Raw genomic sequence first — 20,559 nt, forward strand, 5'->3', positions numbered from 1 at the left:
TCCTCTCTCACCCTGGCCATGTAGATGGACAGCAGGAAAGGTGGAGGGAGGGAGGGAGCAGGTGGGGACACCCCGGATTTAGGCTCTTTCTCAGGGATTACGCCCTGTCACCCGGGGTTAACATGGATGGAAACACCCGTCTGAACCAATCGCAGCCCTTTCCTACTTCCTGCCTGGCCATCCACCAATGGGAGGCGGAGTCTGGAGAGCTCAGAGTGTTTTTGCGGGGCCAGTTGGAGATCAAGAGACCCAGATGGATGATCTGGGGGTCTCTGGGCCTGGGCTCGCCTTGGATGTCTGTAGGCTGGGCAAGCACAGCTGGTGGGGAGACGTGTATGTATGTAGAGAGAGAGAGAGAGCGGTTTCAGTTCACTGGTAAGGAAGGACCTTTGTCTCCAAATGACCTTGGTTGGCATTCTCCTTATTTCGCCACGACGGCGGAAGGCAAGTACAGCCGAGTCATATTAAGATGGTAGTGTCTCTGTAGCTAAGCAGCTGCTAACGGAGATATGCAGCTTTGGCAGTGAATATGTAGCATTAGGAGCTAACGGAGAGATGTAGCATTAGGAGCTAATGGAGAGATGCAGCATTAGGAGCTAACAGAGAGATGCAGCATTAGGAGCTAACAGAGAGATGCAGCATTTGGAGCTCACAGAGAGATGTAGCATTAGGAGCTAACAGAGAGATGCAGCATTAGGAGCTAACAGAGAGATGCAGCATTAGGAGCTCACAGAGAGATGTAGCATTAGGAGCTAACAGAGAGATGCAACTTTGGCAGTGGAGATGCAGCATTAGGATCCTTATTTTGGTCTCTCCCATGCTTCTCCATCTGAAAGATCTGTCCTTCCTTTTAGAATCTCTGTTTTGTTATGCTAGAATACTGTGTGTGCGGCTGAAACCTGTCCGCTGGGGATAGAATGAATGCAAGCAAAGCCAAGTCAAACAAGGACTATAAAGCAGCTAATAAGATTCAGCCATGTGCACTGAAGCATAGCATGGATCTATATTCCCCAGCTCATCATAGACAGCTATAGGTAGCCTAGTTGTTAGAGCATTTGGCCATTAACCGAAAGGTTGCTGGATCGAATCCCTGAGCTGACAAGATAAAAAAAAAAAATGTCTCTGCCCCTGAGCAAGAGGCACTGTTCCCCGGGCGCCGTGGATGTGGATTAAGGCAGCCCCCCCCCACCTCTCTGATTCAGAGAGTTAAATGCCAAAGACACATTTCAGTTGAATACATTCAGTTGGACAACTGACTAGGTAGCCTCTTTCCCTTATATACTGTAAAAGGGTACCGTAAGGTACATAGCACGGATCTATATTCCTCAGCTCAGCATTGACTACTATATACTGTAGAAGCATACAGTAAGGTATATCATAGACTACTATATACTGTAGAAGCATACAGTAACGTACATCATAGACTACTATATACTGTAGAAGGATACAGTAAGGTATATCATAGACTACTATATACTGCGGTTGCGGGTGGTACAGTTGCCGTACCAGGCGGTGAAACAGCCCGACAGGATGCTCTCGATGGTGTATCTGTAAAGGTTTATGAGGTCTCTTTGCGTATAAGACGTCTTGATGATGAATACACCAATAATGATTGGCATTGTCTGTCTTTTGGGTACTTAACTGGGTCTGGCTTTCACTGGAGTGGCTTTATCTCAGTGTGGCTCTCTGTACAGAGACCCCCCCCAGACCCTCTATGAATAGTAACACCAGTGTTGTGTTACTGGTTATCTCGGATCCCAGGCCCAAATCTTACGTGTTCTAGCCTTCTACTCGATTTGTAGTCTGTCATGAGAGACTATGTTGATACTAGGGCCGGGACAATACCAGTATCGCAATATTTGGCTAAAATAAAGTCAGGAAACAGACCTGATGTATCTGAAATATTGTGTACTGTAGTTTGGAAAATAAATACATGTGATTCTAGATGACAACATAATGATGTTTGTTTCCAACAGTAGGGCAGTTTTCCTAAAGAAGTTAAATAATCTCTGTGTTTTGTTTCCTTGCCACGATACTAAGGAGTATAGTGATACTGGTATGATCGCGGTCCTGATACACTCCATGCCTGCGGCCCTAATGGAACCCTATTAGAACCCTACCTATATAGTGTACTACTTTTGACCAGGGCACATGGGGCTCTGGTCAAACATAGTGCACTTTTCTAGGGAATGGGGTGCCATTTGGGATTCAGTCTAGATCATGCAGGTATTGGAACAGAGCAAGGCACTTAACCCTAATTGCTCCATGGTCGCCGGCAGTAATGGCTGATCCCTGTCCGTGACCGTAGTCTCCAAGGATGTCTCAGGGGGAATGGGATATAGACATTTCTATGTCACACTACACAGGTTGCACACTTGTACATGTGTGAAACAGGAAAAATATAAGCACCCTCTATTTGACCTTTGACTTTGCTGCATAGTGACTACATCAAGTGAACTGGGCCGTAGAGGTTGTATTCAGAGAGGCTTGAGGTGACAGGATTCATAGTCTAGAGAGGGACCAGGGTTGTGGGGTCTAACGTTGCTTTGAGAGAAAGAACCATACGCCCCCTTGTTCAACTTGCCATGGTTCATTCCAGGAACATATCTGAATAGATTTGACGAAATATCACTTACCCTCAGATTGGCTTTTAAATGTTCCCATTCAGAAAGGGTAAATGTCACTATTTCTGCTCCGAAATCAGTGGTTATTTAGTCAGACTGTTATGCTGGTGAGTCTGAGTGCTACAAATGTAGGATCTTAATTTGATAACTCTTCTGTTGCTGTTAATTTTCCTGCACAGCATGAAATGCAAACTTGTAGTGTATTCAAGGGTTAAAATGGCTTCTAATGCTTCTAAATTCCACTTTAAAATGTCAGACTTGATTTGCGCTAATGAATAATGTTTCAACCCCCACAAAAAAATGTCCATTAATTATAATCCAGATAATAATTCACATTATTACATTACTGTTGCTGCAGGATTATGTTCTTGCTGTAGCAAACTGGCTCAAATGAAGATCCTACATCTGTAGTTAAAAGCACTGAACTGAAATGGATATTAATCGATGACAGCACTGTTGACCTATGAGGAGATTAAAAGCCTGTCGTAAAGTACTTAATAGAGGATATTGCGTCTACGCATCTCAAAACTAGTATTAATGAATAGCATATCAATGTATAGTGTGCTCATATGCCTACACATTGACCTTTACCATAAATATCTACAGTGTTGATTCTTTCTTCTTCAGTGGTATATCTACCTGCACATTTTGCAGGCTATAGCTAGAGTTCTTTGGCTGTGTACCAGGATTAACTCATCGCTGCCCTTTCTGTTGGCCTGTTTGGCAGGGTAGGGGGGATCATCAAGCACCCAAAGAGCTATGCATGCCTGCTGCTAATATCTTCCTTCTCCGGAAGCTGTGGCAGATGAGCCTGCCCCACTGCCCAGCTTTACTTGATGAAAGGGTTAGGTCACTCAAAACCTGCAAAACACATCCTCACAGTTTCTGCTCTGTACTGAAAGTGCTCTAACTTGACTGCTGACATAAAACATTTCCCGGGGATGTATTTACAGTGGACTAATGAACAAAATACAAAAATATAGTTTTTGAGTGAACTATCCTTTTAAGAAAGAAAAGAAAACTGTTATTAACCCTTCCCCATTTCCCCCACCTAAACCTGTACTCTCTGGATACGTTTGTGGCTAGCCGGCATTACATTACAGTAATTAGCGAACAATACAAATACCAGGCCAAGATTTCAATCAACATTTGTTGACATTAGACATTAGTTAATGTAGCCTGAATGTAAACATAGCAGAGCACTCTACCCAGGAAATGCCAACCATTGAACCCCTATTTACTTAGGATTGCATTGCCCATCCAACGTGACACAGTATTTAGCTATTAGCTAGCACTAATATGACCATATTAGATGTTTGGTGTTGAGTTCTTTGAGGTAAGTACCAGAACGTATCCATTGTTGCCACAACATTTCATATTAAATACTAGAAACTATCCATTGTTGCCACACCATTTCCTATTAAATACCAGATAAGTACCAGTGGAAACATCACCTACTGTAAAATAAAGTGCTCCCTGTTGTTGCTCTACTTCCTGATATGCAGATTCCATGTGGTGTACTGTAATGGAGAACCATTGTTTCTTAATCCTGCATGCAGGGGCTAGTGTTACACACAGGGAGATGTGATAGCTAGCCGTCTGTGTAAAAATACAGTGGAGACTGTGGTCCGGTCACAGTGTAGGGTAAAGTTGCTCTAGGTGCTGATCTTGGGTCAGTTTTGCCTTTTCCCCCACTATCTGGCTAAGGTTGGGGGAGGGGGAAGGAAACTTCACTCCAGAGTGACTATTGTGTTCAGTCGCTAAAATGCTCATCTGTTCAAAGCACATTAGCTGACGACTGTCCAGTCACTTAATGCAGATGTTTCTGTATACATGAATAGCCATGCATCAAGTATTATGTGTTGACCTGGACTGTCTTTATCTCCTGATATGTTGACCCAGGCTATTGACCTGGACTGTCTTTATCTCCTGATATGTTGACCCAGGCTATTGACCTGGACTGTATTTATCTCCTGATATGTTGACCCAGGCTATTGACCTGGACTGTCTTTATCTCCTGATATGTTGACCCAGGCTATTGACCTGGACTGTCTTTATCTCCTGATATGTTGACCCAGGCTATTGACCTGGACTGTCTTTATCTCCTGATATGTTGACCCAGGCTATTGACCTGGACTGTCTTTATCTCCTGATATGTTGACCCAGGCTATTGACCTGGACTGTCTTTATCTCCTGATATGTTGACCCAGGCTATTGACCTGGACTGTCTTTATCTCCTGATATGTTGACCCAGGCTATTGACCTGGACTGTCTTTATCTCCTGATATGTTGACCCAGGCTATTGACCTGGACTGTCTTTATCTCCTGATATGTTGACCCAGGCTATTGACCTGGACTGTCTTTATCTCCTGATATGTTGACCCAGGCTATTGACCTGGACTGTATTTATCTCCTGATATGTTGACCCAGGCTATTGACCTGGACTGTCTTTATCTCCTGATATGTTGACCCAGGCTATTGACCTGGACTGTCTTTATCTCCTGATATGTTGACCCAGGCTATTGACCTGGACTGTCTTTATCTCCTGATATGTTGACCCAGGCTATTGACCTGGACTGTCTTTATCTCCTGATATGTTGACCCAGGCTATTGACCTGGACTGTCTTTATCTCCTGATATGTTGACCCAGGCTATTGACCTGGACTGTCTTTATCTCCTGATATGTTGACCCAGGCTATTGACCTGGACTGTCTTTATCTCCTGATATGTTGACCCAGGCTATTGACCTGGACTGTCTTTATCTCCTGATATGCTGACCCAGGCTATTGACCTGGACTGTCTTTATCTCCTGATATGTTGACCCAGGCTATTGACCTGGACTGTCTTTATCTCCTGATATGTTGACCCAGGCTATTGACCTGGACTGTCTTTATCTCCTGATATGTTGACCCAGGCTATTGACCTGGGCTATCTTTATCTCCTGATATGTTGACCCAGGCCAGTAGTGTGGATATGGTGGACACATGCAGAATGCCTGGGGACTTTGTTTGGCTGACCCAATATTTGTCTGCAAACACTTACCTAATGTGGGTACTCCCTAAATACCCTCACGCACTATTTCCTGACATGACAGTGACATTCCTGATGCTTCCGGGTCCACTTCTGGCCTTCTGATGCTTAGACTACTACTTTTACCCCCATGGAGGTTGGAGACCGGACCTAACCCAGGGGGTTAAGCAAAACACCTCAACTGTTTGTCACATTGTTGGCCCAACATCTTTGTGAAGTTTCTTCGCTCTGTTGTTTGACTTTATTCATTTGGACCAGCTGAACTTTCCTTTGAGGGAGCAGGGTTAATTAGGCCTAGGATTTGGAATTATACATACTCCAGAACGTCTTAATTACCTGTGTTAATTAGCCTGTTTGCTCAGGGATCTGTGTTTGTGTCCCAAATGGCTCGCTATTCCCTGTAAAGTGCACTACTGTTGATCTGGGCCTATAGGGGTCTGGTCAGAAGTAGTGCACTATGTCAGAAATAAGGTAACATTTGGGGACACACTTTTTTTTCCTTCCAAGTGTCGCCGAGCAACGCTGTGACATCACCGCTCTCTCACAGAACTCGGGAGCTGTTATCAAAGCTGTTGTTTGCCTCGTCTCTAAACAGACAGGGATGGAATGACTCCTTCCATTCGAAAATATAGATAACACGTCTTAATTGGCCAGAGGGCACTGAAGGGCCGCAGCTGTTGACAGAACAAACAAGGAAACATTAGGAGGGAAGGGTCAATTGAAAGGGATGGGAGGATGCCAGGAATCTTGTGGATGGAAAAACAGCAACGCTCTGGAGATTCTATTTCGACGATAAGGACCAGGTGGGGCCTATTGGTTTTCACAGAGATAACCATTGGTGCTCTTTGAGACTCCTTTCTCAATGCACCTACTTCTCTTATACCCTTTTGTTCTGGACCTGCAACAGACCTTTCTTATGGAGAATATGTTCTGACAGCGTTGTCAGGGTGACTGGGGCAGCACAGTCTTCTTAACCTGTTCCTGGTGACAGTCGTGGTGACAGTCTTCTCCTAGCTGAGCGTCTGAACTGTGCCCTTGAGATTGCAGTCCCAGAGATCAATATCTAGAGCCGGGGGAAATATTGATCAACTGTCCCATAGCCATTTCTGTTGTGTGACCTTGTCACAGTATCATTATGAGCATTGGTATTAACAGCATGTTAATTAGTTGACTTTATTACAATTTTACTGTGTGTCCCTGAGGGTATTGTCTAGAGAAGACCCTGTTTTACAGTGTTTGTTATCCATTAGTTCTCTCCAAATGCTACTCATGTCATGCTGGTTGCTAGTAGACTGACAAATAGCAAGCCACAAATGGCAAACTACAGGTCAGAAAATGGCTTTTTGATCATTCAACTCACACTGTTTTTGACAGGTAGAATGGGCTGTGGTCCTGAAACATAAACGGCCTTGATTGCAGTGCACTGAGCTATAGATGAGAAAATAGGGAAGTAAATTATAGCCACTTATGGCTCAGGATTTTACAGTAACAGGCTTTGTATTCTACCTGAGGGGCTCAGTAACAGGCTTGGTGTTCTACCTGAGGGGCTCAGTAACAGGCTTGGTGTTCTACCTGAGGGGCTCAGTAACAGGCTTGGTGTTCTACCTGAGGGGCTCAGTAACAGGCTTGGTGTTCTACCTGAGGGGCTCAGTAACAGGCTTGGTGTTCTACCTGAGGGGCTCAGTAACAGGCTTGGTGTTCTACCTGAGGGGCTCAGTAACAGGCTTGGTGTTCTACCTGAGGGGCTCAGTAACAGGCTTGGTGTTCTACCTGAGGGGCTCAGTAACAGGCTTGGTGTTCTACCTGAGGGGCTCAGTAACAGGCTTGGTATTCTACCTGAGGGGCTCAGTAACAGGCTTGGTGTTCTACCTGAGGGGCTCAGTAACAGGCTTGGTGTTCTACCTGAGGGGCTCAGTAACAGGCTTGGTATTCTACCTGAGGGGCTCAGTAACAGGCTTGGTATACTACCTGAGGGGCTCAGTAACAGGCTTGGTATTCTACCTGAGGGGCTCAGTAACAGGCTTGGTATTCTACCTGAGGGGCTCAGTAACAGGCTTGGTATTCTACCTGAGGGGCTCAGTAACAGGCTTGGTATTCTACCTGAGGGGCTCAGTAACAGGCTTGGTGTTCTACCTGAGGGGCTCAGTAACAGGCTTGGTGTTCTACCTGAGGGGCTCAGTAACAGGCTTGGTGTTCTACCTGAGGGGCTCAGTAACAGGCTTGGTGTTCTACCTGAGGGGCTCAGTAACAGGCTTGGTGTTCTACCTGAGGGGCTCAGTAACAGGCTTGGTGTTCTACCTGAGGGGCTCAGTAACAGGCTTGGTGTGAGGGGCTCAGTACCTGAGGGGCTCAGTAACAGGCTTGGTGTTCTACCTGAGGGGCTCAGTAACAGTAACAGGGGCTCAGTGGTGTTCTACCTGAGGGGCTCAGTAACAGGCTTGGTGGTATTCTACCTGAGGGGCTCAGTAACAGGCTTGGTATTCTACCTGAGGGGCTCAGTAACAGGCTTGGTATTCTACCTGAGGGGCTCAGTAACAGGCTTGGTGTTCTACCTGAGGGGCTCAGTAACAGGCTTGATATTCTACCTGAGGGGCTCAGTAACAGGCTTGGTGTTCTACCTGAGGGGCTCAGTAACAGGCTTGGTATTCTACCTGAGGGGCTCAGTAACAGGCTTGGTATTCTACCTGAGGGGCTCAGTAACAGGCTTGGTATTCTACCTGAGGGGCTCAGTAACAGGCTTGGTGTTCTACCTGAGGGGCTCAGTAACAGGCTTGGTATTCTACCTGAGGGGCTCAGTAACAGGCTTGGTGTTCTACCTGAGGGGCTCAGTAACAGGCTTGGTGTTCTACCTGAGGGGCTCAGTAACAGGCTTGGTATTCTACCTGAGGGGCTCAGTAACAGGCTTGGTGTTCTACCTGAGGGGCTCAGTAACAGGCTTGGTATTCTACCTGAGGGGCTCAGTAACAGACTTGGTATTCTACCTGAGGGGCTCAGTAACAGGCTTGGTGTTCTACCTGAGGGGCTCAGTAACAGGCTTGGTGTTCTACCTGAGGGGCTCAGTAACAGGCTTGATATTCTACCTGAGGGGCTCAGTAACAGGCTTGGTGTTCTACCTGAGGGGCTTATTAACAGGCTTGATGTTCTACCTGAGGGGCTCAGTAACAGGCTTGGTGTTCTACCTGAGGGGCTCAAATGAATTGATTGACCAGACAAGCATTGGAGAAGTCAACTGGCCAGTTTGGTCTTTGTGTATGGGGAATACGATAGGGCATGCAGAGAGTTTGTCCATCCTCACAGGCAGGGTGAATAGAGACTGGCTTTATTACATTTGTGTGTGTGTTAGTGTCTAGTGTGTGTGTTTATTATGTGGTAGCAGGTGTCTGAGTGCTGGAGTCGTCAGTCAGACGTTCAGGACTATGCCACACACTCACACACTGTGAGAAAGAGAGTGAGCAGGAAGAGAGGGGTGATGTTCATCTGAGCTGTGTTGTTCAAGGAGAAGGGAAAGAGATTTAGGAGAGATACCGTGAGAGGATATACAACGACAGAGCGGCAGGTAGCCTAGCGGGTAAGAGCTTGGGGCCAGTAACCGAAAGGTCGCTGGTTCGAATCCACGAGCCGACCAGGTGAAATAATGTGACAATGTGCCCTTGAGCAAGGCACTTAGCCTTATTTGCTTCTGTGGAGTTGCTGTGGATAAGAGTGTCTGCTAAATTATTACAATGTAAATGTAAAAATGAGGAGATACCACACAGAGAAATACACGGTTTACAGAGAGGAGAAAATGAAAGACTAAAAACAAGAGGGAAAGAGAGGACAGGAGGAGGGAGACTGGTTGGCAGTGAGAAAAGTAGAGCTATTCATTGAAAGAAGGAAAGAGAAAGAGGGTAGGAGGCTGTTCCATGGAGTAGGCTAGATAAGATGCAACTCTTCTGTACACTGCTGGTGCATGGAGTAGCAGGGGGAGGGACTCTGCTGATTCATCAGCGTAGTACTCAGAGCCTCCTCCCCTTGCACTCACTCTCTCACACACAGACAGGACAGAGAGAGAGAGAGGGAGAAAGAGAGGGTGGGAACAAGAGAGAGGGAGGGAGAAAGCGATAAATTGTGCTGCACTGCTTTGAGTGCCTTGAGACTGAGTTGCTGTGCTTGCTGTGTCCTGTGTGTGTGTCTGGCTGCGGGCGATCAGATCTGAGCATTTCGCGGTCAGCGGCTTCGCCCTGCTTGGCCCCTGCTGATCCCCAGCAGGCCCTCCTCAGGCCCCCCCGGGCTCTCGCCGGCCCCATGATGAAGGAGGAGGGAGCGCTGTGCCGTCGCCGCTTCTCAACGTGCGGCACGACCAGCTCGCCGCGGCCCCCACACCCCGACGGACGCAAGCTCATCCGCAACGCTTCTTTCGGGGGCTACAACGAGCTGTCGCCCCTCTCTCTGCCAGGTGGGTGTGGTAGTTGAGGCGGTGTTGGACCCCTCACCCTTCCCCTCCAGTCTGATGAGGAGCCTGCCATGCCGCGGGCTCTTCGACACCCAGCTAGTTGTAGGCTAGCTGTTGCTTTGAGTAGTACCCTCTGTACTGTAGCCAAGTGGCCTGTGTGCTTGTTCCCTATAGAGTCGTAACCCCTAGATACTGGTTGTGGACGGTGACTGTGCTGTTATTTGAAGGTCTGTTGTGTTCTAGATGGACTAAATATTGGAACTACAGGTGCACTGTTGCTGTAGTGGTGTCCCTGTGGCAGAGTTACCTGTGTGCTTGTTCCCTGTAGAGACAGAGTCGTAACCCCTAGATACTGGTTGTGAACTGTGACTGTTATTTCAGATACTGATGTGCAGGAGGTGATTGTTTTCAGTGTACTGTCACAGTATTGGAGCTATTCTCTTGCTGTTCCTTTCTGCGTTGCCTGATGCAGATTCTGATGTTGAACCTGTCGTATCTATTTCTTCTTAGAGTTTTGAATTCTTATATTAGACTATACTTTTAATACATATTTTCCTTGTATAGAAATGTACTCGGTCATATGCAAACGTATTATATCGTACTCGGTAGCCCGAGTAACTGTGCGCTGCTTTGGAGAGGCCGTCCACCTGAACGTGAGATCAGCAGAGCTTTCACAGAACGTCAAGTGAAGTGAATTAGACCTAAAGCTTCTGTAGTGAGTGTGATGTTTTTAGCCTGTCAGCCTCCCAGCCACCGAGCCGACACAGCCTCCATTCATCTCTGTTGAAGACTGTCTAAGAAGCTCTCTCCCTACCAGGAGAGCCGCAGGCTTTTCACGAAGATTGCCGATTCACCGGAGACAGCTGGTACAGGCTGGTTGCATTCTCTCTTTCTCTTCAGCCAAATGTAATCTCAATCAAAATAGGTAGGTGACGTTATTTCCTTATTATCAACCAACATTACATTTAAGCATCAGGTTCATCAGGCTGTATATAGCTTAACCTATCATAAGTATATCTGCCATTTTGGAGACGATCTCCACACAGTTTCATCAGTAATCCAGCTTCTTTGCCAATAGACCCCCCCCTCTTTCAGGGTTACCTGGGGCTAGCTTCTCTAGCTTCCACTGGAGGTGCCAGTGAGGGGCCAATGACTCAGCAGATTAACCTGGGCGGCCGCCTATTAATAGACCAATTACGTGCACCAAAAAGACAGACAGAAAAAGTGTCCTAATAGCTCCTGGCCCACGACCACTCGTTTGAAATATTATCCTCCCCAAAGATGAAGTGGCTTTGTCTGGCCAACAACACTGGCAGCGTAGCCGAGGAGGATCCGGTCCATGCCGACTGCCAATGAACACTCCCCTGTTTGTGTTGTTGTTGTTGCTAGCTGTTGTTTGCAGGCTGAACATGAATTGGTTTTGGAGGTCATGAATGGGGAAATGGAGACAGGGTGAATTGCGGTGCTCTGCTAGCTCTGTTGACAACAGAATGGCAGTACGGATTTATTTTTAATGAACCTTTATTTAAGCAGGGAGTCAGGCTGAGACCACAATCTCTTTCGCAGATGATCCCTGCAGCAGATGATTCCTGTAATTTGGATCACTCCTGGGTCAGAGTAACCATTGCAGCACGTCATTACAAAGTCATTACATGGGATGCATCCCAAATGGCTCCCTATTAATTAGTCAAAAGTAGTGCACTATATTGGGAATAGGGTGCCATTTGGGACCATTGCCAGTCTCGCCATGTGATGACAGGCTGCATCGCTTGCTTCCTTAAAGGGGGTAATCTGCAGTTCAAACAGAAACAAAGAGGGCACCCCACAACTGTTTTGGTAAGAATGCTGATGGATGGGGCTGGAGAAATGGAACCACTCTCAAATTAATCGACAGAGCTGGGGATTCAAGGACAGCCCATTCATGAGATCAAAATGATAGTTTTAACCTTGTCTTCTGTCTATACATCAGAAATTATAGTTTTAACTTCTTAGGGCGGGATCGATATGACAACAGCCAGTGAAAGTGCAGGGCGCCAAATTCAAAACAACAGAAATCTCATAATTAAAATTCCTCAAACATACAAGTATCTTATACCATTTTAAAGGTAATCTTGTTGTTAATCCCACCACAGTGTCCGATTTCAAATAGGCTTTACAGCGAAAGCACCACAAACGATTATGTTAGGTCAGAGCCAAGCCACAGAAAAACACAGCCAATTTTCCAGCCAAAGAGAGGAGTCACAAAAAGCAGAAATAGAGATCAAATTAATCACTAACCTTTGATGATCTTCATCAGATGACACTCATAGAACTTCATGTTACACAATACATGTATGTTTTGTTTGATAAAGTTCATATTTATATAAAAAAATCTCAGTATACATTGGTGCGTTATGTTCAGTAGTTCCAAAAACATCCGGTGATTTTGCAGAGAGCCACATCAATTTACAGAAATACTCATTATAAATGTTGATGAAAATACAAGTGTTATGCATGGAACTTTAGATACACTTCTCCTTAATGCAACCGCTGTGTCAGATTTCAAAAAAGCTTTACGGAAAAAGCAAACCATGCAATAATCTGAGAACGGCACTCAGAGAACAAATGCAAATATCCGCCATGTTGGAGTCAACAGAAGTCAGAAATAACATTATAAATATTCACTTACCTTGGATGATCTTCATCAGAATGCACTCCCAGGAATCCCAGTTCCACAATAAATGTTTGATTTGCTCGATAATGTCCATCATTTATGTCCAAATAGCTACTTTTGTTAGCGCGTTTGGTAAACAAATCAAAACTCACGAAGCGCGTTCACTAGTTGCAGACGAAATTTCAAAAAGTTCCGTTACAGTCCGTAGAAACTTGTCAAACGATGTATGGAATCAATCTTTAGGATGTTTTTAACATAAATCGTCAATAATCTTCCAACCGGAGAATTCCTTTGTTTTCAGAAAAGCAAAGGAACGGGAGATACCTCTCATGTGAAATGCGCGTCACCAGTGCGTGACTGCTGGCAGACCTCTGACTCATTCCCCTCTCATTCAGCCCCCCTTCATTGTAGAAGCATCAAACACATTTCTAAAGACTGTTGACATCTAGTGGAAGCCTTAGGAAGTGCAAAATGACCAAAATCTCCCTGTATCTTCAATGGGGGCTGAGTTGAAAGTTGACCAACTTCAGATTTCTCAGGTTTTTGCCTGCCACATGAGTTCTGTTATACTCACATACATCATTCAAACAGTATTAGAAACTTCAGAGTGTTTTCTATCCAAATATACTAATAATATGCATATATTTGCATCTGGGACTGAGGAGCAGGCAATTTACTCTGGGCACCTTATTCATCCAAGCTACTCAATACTGCCCCCCAGCCATAAGAAGTTTTAACCTTGTCTTCTGGCTATACATCAGAACCCAAAATCTTATATTTGTGGTTCTGATGGGGGTAGACAGTTGAACTATGCTCATGAGGTATTTGTACATTTATATCCTTCAACAATCAATGGACACACATACTCATTCAATTAGGACACACCTACTCATTCAATTAGGACACACCTACTCATTCAATTAGGACACACCTACTCATTCAATTAGGACACACATACTCATTCAAGAGCTTTTCTTTACTTTTACATTTTTATACATTGTATAATAATAGTGAAGACCTCAAAACTATTAAGAAACACATGTAATAACCAAACAAGTGGTAAACAAATCTAAATATATTTTATTTTTGAGATGATTCAAAGTAGCTACCCTTTGCCATGATGACAGCTTTGCACACTCTTGGTGTCTTCACTATTATTCTACAATGTAGAAAATAGTACAAATAAATGAGTAGTTGTGTCCAAACTTTTGACTGGTACTGTATATCATTAATCCAGCAGATTTCCTGTTTATTTTCCATTTTGCAAAGGAAATGTGTATTTTAACCCTTCCCACTGTCCTGTGGATGTGGCACAATGACCTCTGATGTTCTGAAGTAAATGGTGCAACAGGTTTTAGGAGCAATACCGGTCGCTTTAAAAACTCCCTGTAGATTGCTACATGCCTGCCTCCCACTGTAGCACTGCACCATGCTATCCCACTGTAGCACTGCACCATGCTATCCCACTGTAGCACTGCACCATGCTATCCCACTGTAGCACTGCACCATGCTATCCCACTGTAGCACTGCACCATGCTATCCCACTGTAGCACTGCACCATGCTATCCCACTGTAGCACTGCACCATGCTATCCCACTGTAGCACTGCACCACGCTATCCCACTGTAGCACTGCACCACGCTATCTCCCACTGTAGCACTGCACCACGCTATCCCACTGTAGCACTGCACCACGCTATCCCACTGTAGCACTGCACCACGCTATCCCACTGTAGCACTGCACCACGCTATCCCACTGTAGCACTGCACCACGCTATCCCACTGTAGCACTGCACCACGCTATCCCACTGTAGCACTGCACCATGCTATCCCACTGGACAAAATTAAGAACATTACATTTTTTTTCTGTTTGTAATCTGGTTTTCTGATTGAGAATGTCTAATGATGTCATGCAGATTATAGCCAACTGATCTCTGTTACATTCAGGGAAAGATGTCATATTTAGTTTGTAATCTGGTCAGATTACAACCAGATAGAGATTTCTTTTTCTGGTTGTGAAATAGACTGTTTACCAAAATATGTCTTAATGACATCATTGCAACCACTTTGGCACACAGCTCCGTGCTGCTCCATCCTGCTCCCGTTCTGCTCCATCCTTCTCCCGTTCCTCTCCATCCTGCTCCGTGCTGCTCCATCCTTCTCCGTGTTGCTCCATCCTGCTCCGTTCTGCTCCATCTTGCTCCGTTCTGCTCCATCCTGCTCCGTGCTACTCCATCCTGCTCCGTTCTGCTCCGTGCTGCTCCATCCTGCTCCGTGCTTCTCCATCCTGCTCCGTGCTGCTCCATCCTGCTCCGTTCTGCCTCATCCTGCTCCCGTGCTGCTCCATCCTGCTCCGTGCTGCTCCATCCTGCTCCGTGCTGCTCCATCCTGCTCCGTGCTGCTCCATCCTGCTCCGTGCTGCTCCATCCTTCTCCCGTTCCTCTCCATCCTGCTCCGTGCTGCTCCATCCTTCTCCGTGCTGCTCCATCCTGCTCCGTTCTGCTCCATCCTGCTCCGTTCTGCTCCATCCTGCTCCGTGCTGCTCCATCCTGCTCCGTGCTGCTCCATCCTGCTCCCGTTCTGCTCCATCCTACTCCCGTTCTGCTCCATCCTACTCCCGTTCTGCTCCATCCTGCTCCCGTTCTGCTCCATCCTGCTCCGTGCTGCTCTTCCTGCTCCGTGCTGCTCCATCCTGCTCCGTGCTGCTCCATCCTGCTCCGTGCTGCTCCATCCTTCTCCCGTTCCTCTCCATTCTGCTCCGTGCTGCTCCATCCTGCTCCGTTCTGCTCCATCCTGCTCCGTTCTGCCTCATCCTGCTCCGTGCTACTCCATCCTGCTCCCGTGCTGCTCCATCCTGCTCCCGTGCTGCTCCATCCTGCTCCGTGCTGCTCCATCCTGCTCTGTGCTGCTCCATCCTGCTCTATCCTGCTCTGTGCTGCTCCATCCTGCTCTATCCTGCTCCCGTGCTGCTCCATCAGACCCAGAGTCAAAATGGTGGTGGTGACCTTGTTGCCATGACAAATGTAAAGCAAACAGCATACCTGCCTGCACACTGATTTATGCCCCCAAAACTCAAAATTGAGGCTTTATCCTAGTGCGTATAGCAGGTAATGTTTTCACCCTTCCCCAATTGTCGTCAGGCCAGCTGTTGCTAGGGAACCTTTCGGTTCTTCCCGAAAACATGGCGACAGTGTCAGTGTTCGTCAAAGCTGTCATGCCGTGTGTGTGTGTGTGTGTGTGTGTGTGTGCACTCCATCCATAGACATGACAAACACACACACACAATGTACACTTCACTGTCTTATATAATGATCCATCCCTAAAGAACATCATATCTGTTGTTCAGGGTGCAAGTACGGTGCCATGCCACCCCCCTCACAGCATCATGGTACGGACCGTCTCACTGGTTCTGGATGGAAAATGGATGCTTGTGGTTGGTTCCACAGCAACATCTTCATAGGGGTGTTTATATTCACTTTAGTTATGGAGAAGAGGGAACAAAGAACTCTGACTGTTGAAATGTTATTTTGGTTAGCATTGGTACACCCTCAGTGGGTAGTCAGAAACCACAAGCATCCGTTTTTCAGGGGAAAAGCAGAGAACAGGTGAAGCCTGAACTTTTTGCTTCCTGTTTCAGCTGACCCGCTCAGGCGTTTCTCTTTACGCCTGCTGCGTTAGGTTAGACAAACGACAAACAAACAAATGTCACTGTTGAAAAGCCATTTTGGTTAGCATTGGTTTGTGTTGGTTAGCATTGGAGTGCAGAGACTTTCTTGGTTTCTTGTCAGCCTAAGTTCTAGGTTTATCTAGGGAGAATGTTGAGTGTTTCTTTGGAGGAAAAGCAGAGAGAAATGTGAAGCATAAGGCCTTGTCTCCCAAAGATATAATGATCCTATTGTGAAATAATTTATTTTAGCCTTTTCAATGGCGATTTTAGCATGTCAATCTTGGTGGGGCAAACTGCCAGCAAAGCCTTTACACAGCACAGCACAACAATAAACAATACATTAATTGCACTACAACGATGACAAACAGTGCCCACAAACTGTTAGGGCCTACATAAAACTGTCCCAACAGCAGAGCTTTCTTTTCAGCACCATGGAGTGAATCCTTACCACTGCTACACCTGGCTATCAGCAGAGCCTTGTCTGGCAGCGAAACAGTTCATTCAGCCTCATTTACTGCCTTTAAAAAAAACAAACATAGCTGATATGTTGATGTACAAACTATGGAGTAAGGGGACGATGAGTGGATAAAAGGCCATGTGTAATTTCGATTTTAAGACATTCAATAGCGAGCTAGAACGGACGTAGTCAAAATAACTATTTGTTCAGCACTTTTTAAATGTACAGCAACAGATTTCAGAACATGGGCTGTTTTACAGTATTCTCCCTGTACACCAAGTCAGAACCATAGGATAAATAAAGGGGGCATATCAGCAGACAATGAAAGGTCGTACAATATTCAATGATTACATATCTCTAAAACAGGCTATAGGCTACATGTCACGGACGTGTGGAGAGACAGACCAAGGCGCAGCATGATTAAAGTTCCACATCTTTATTTTAGTGAAACTTTTCAAACAAAACCAGAAACAAACAACGACCGTGCAGTACTGAGGTGCAACATGCACTAACTCAAAAACAATATCCCACAAACACAGGTGGAAAAACGGCTACCTAAATATGATCCCCAATTAGAGACAACGATTACCAGCTGCCTCTAATTGGAACCATACCAAACACACCAACGTAGAAATATGAAAACTAGAATGCCACATATAAATTATAAACTACAATAACCCCTAGTCACGCCCTGACCTACTACACCAGAGAGAAACAAGGGCTCTCTATGGTCAGGGCATGACACTACATGTGGATATCCAAGTCAGAACAGTAGGCTGTTATGAGGGGGAAAGGGACCAAATTATTGAGGCACTTGGACAATTAACAGCTTACTACACAACATACACTTAATATTACTTTCTTAGCAACAGTATACATATCTCCCTGGCGTATTACATCATTTATGCAGCAACATACAAAACATTTTTGGACTCCCCTTGTTGTGCTGTGCTCACTTGAACAGGAAGGTGGCGCAGCGGTCCTTCGTGGGCAAATTTGGTCATCAAACTTGTAACTCTATGGCAGGACCCAAGGGGCTTGAATTTTCAAGCTCTACCCGTAGATTTTGCAGTGATTTAGGGTCCCCGTGAGTGACAGAACACTAAGCCAATCACAGCACAACTAGAGAATGTTGTGTTGTGTCGTGGCTTTGCTGGCATGCATCAGGAATAATAAAATAAGGGAGTTTGCCCCACCAATAGAATATAATGGTTTGAAACCTTGAAGGTTTTACTACATATCGTGAGGCATGTCTTGCCTTGCTTCAAAGTTGCCAAAATCCAACCAAACGTGCAGGCAATTATTTTATATAGACTTCCATGTGCCATTGCAACCAGTAGCCTATTTCTCTCATGTTCTATTGTTTTTCAAAGCAACTTTCTTTCATTGTCCGGTAGCCAAAGACACAATCCTGTTATATGATCAACCCAGGCTGGTTGCCTTTAGATCTCCCCTCTTTCCACATTTCTAACTGATATTTTCATCTCTGCCTCATGAAACTGCGTGCATGTGTGGTGGGCTTTTGACTGAGGGAACATTCGCGCATAGCTTACTGTGTTTATAATGTGAAGTAATAATACATAATGATCCATCCCTAACGATCTGTTGCATGAACATCATTGCTTTTTAACGTTTTTTGGGGATGTATCCTAGGCCTACTGGTTGTATGAATTTGGGATCTATCGTCCCACAACGGCCCCAGTCTGTTTAGAATAGGCTATTTCTTTCTCACACAGAATGACCAGCTGACCATTATAATAGGTAAACATTTCCACTATGGGGGATAGTAGACTAACATAGGCAAGTGAGTCAAGTGATCCATTGCTGGTCTTGTTTGCTGAGGAAAAGTAAATATCTTCAAAGTGCTCATCAGAATTCGGTAAGAAGGAGGCACGCCGTTGCATCCTGGATCATGTTCTCTTAAAATGAATAATCATAAACTAAATGTGATTTCTGTCGTTCTGAACTCCGTTGGTCGACATCCTAATCAGGTTAGCACCGCACCCAATGCATGTCCGGTCATTTAAAATGCTGCCGGTCAAAAACCCTGACACACACACACACACACACACACACGCACACACGCACACACACACACGCACACAGACCTCATCTGAAACTCCTCAGCCAAATAACCAAACATCCCTCTAATGTCCAATATCCTTAAAGGGAGGTGATATATTAAATGGATTTAATTTGAATGAATAACCATTGCCTGGCCCTGCTAGACAGTTGACTCAACCTATCCAGACAGATAGTCTTCATTTAACAAGGTAGATGGATGACAGTAAGGTTTACAGAGAGCTTTGTGTCAACCAGTCAGCCATTTCTCTCTAGCACATCTCTCCATAGAGCCTTCAGAATGAGAGCTTCCCAAGTGACACCCTATAACTGATGTATTGCACTGCTTTTGACCAGAGCTCTATCAAAGGTAGTGCACTTCGTAGGGAATAGGGTGTCCTATCTTTTTCTTCTCCTTCCCTTTGCTCTGTCACTATACAATATTCTCTCTCTCGATCCCTTCTCTGTTTCTCTCAGATGTTTGTTGCGGACTGTAGTGCTCGTCAGTCAGGGCTCTGCTTGCATGTGTGACTGTAGGTGTTTACATCAACTAACTCAACTATCAACACTTGATGACATACTGCAGGGCACATCCAGTCAATACATTCAAGAGGTGGGTTCTAGGCAGATAGTACACGCATGCATCTTGGTAGCTACAACAAAGTACAGGACACCATTGATTCATCACTACTCACACCAAACCAAAACATTGTGTTAATTAGGGCACACCTTAGCAAAACGTTTCAAAACCAAATGCAGCGGAAGTCGAAAATTGCCATTTTTTTTTACCGGACATGTACTAGTAGTTCCTTCCGGTTTTACTCTGTTTTCTTCCATTTGGTGTCTACTGAACAGGACCCAGCCAGGTGCATCCCTAACAAGGACGCTGTATAGCCTTCTATAATTACTCCTCAGGGATAGAAGAGAAACCAATGAGAAACATTTCATTGAACCACAGCCATGACTCAGCCTTTTCCAACATCAATAACATTTTAATAGGATCATGGCTACCCAAATGGCACTCTTGACTAGGGCCCATAGGGAATGGGGGACAAACAGCATCTCTTACTGGTGAGACTGACGTTGCAAATTTGATTTGCAGTTGTAGGCACCCTGATCGCCCTCTGACCTCTAACATCTGACCTTGTTAGACTACTGACTAGCCTTTTATATGACTAATATAATGTAGACTACTGACTAGCCTTTTATAGGACTAATATAATGTAGCTTACTGACTAGCCTTTTATAGGACTAATATAATGTAGACTACTGACTAGCCTTTTATAGGACTAATATAATGTAGACTACTGACTAGCCTTTTATAGGACTAATATAATGTAGACTACTGACTAGCCTTTTATAGGACTAATATAATGTAGACTACTGACTAGCCTTTTATAGGACTAATATAATGTAGCCTACTGACTAGCCTTTTATAGGACTAGCATATAGCCTACTGACTAGCCTTTTATAGGACTAATATAATGTAGACTACTGACTAGCCTTTTATAGTACTAATATAATGTAGACTACTGACTAGCCTTTTATAGGACTAATATAATGTAGACTACTGACTAGCCTTTTATAGGACTAATATAATGTAGACTACTGACTAGCCTTTTATAGGACTAGCATGT

General features: G+C 45.1%; 1 protein-coding gene across 2 annotated transcripts in view; it reads left to right on the top strand.

Annotated features, from left to right (window-relative positions):
• The window catches only part of LOC139379662 (oxysterol-binding protein-related protein 8-like), a 126,754-nt gene that overhangs the window by 59,299 nt on the left and 46,896 nt on the right, over positions 1-20,559 (top strand). Inside the window, exon 1 of one of the 2 annotated variants that reach the window (XM_071122486.1) lies at positions 9,939-10,089. The exons of the other annotated variant lie outside the window; for it this stretch is intronic. Coding sequence (XP_070978587.1) covers positions 9,939-10,089 — 151 coding nt within the window. Of the gene's footprint in view, positions 1-9,938; positions 10,090-20,559 lie in introns of those variants that run through there. 2 annotated transcript variants of the gene reach the window in all.

This window comes from Oncorhynchus clarkii, chromosome 21, assembly GCF_045791955.1.
Source record: "Oncorhynchus clarkii lewisi isolate Uvic-CL-2024 chromosome 21, UVic_Ocla_1.0, whole genome shotgun sequence".
Classification (NCBI taxonomy): Eukaryota; Metazoa; Chordata; class Actinopteri; order Salmoniformes; family Salmonidae; genus Oncorhynchus; species Oncorhynchus clarkii.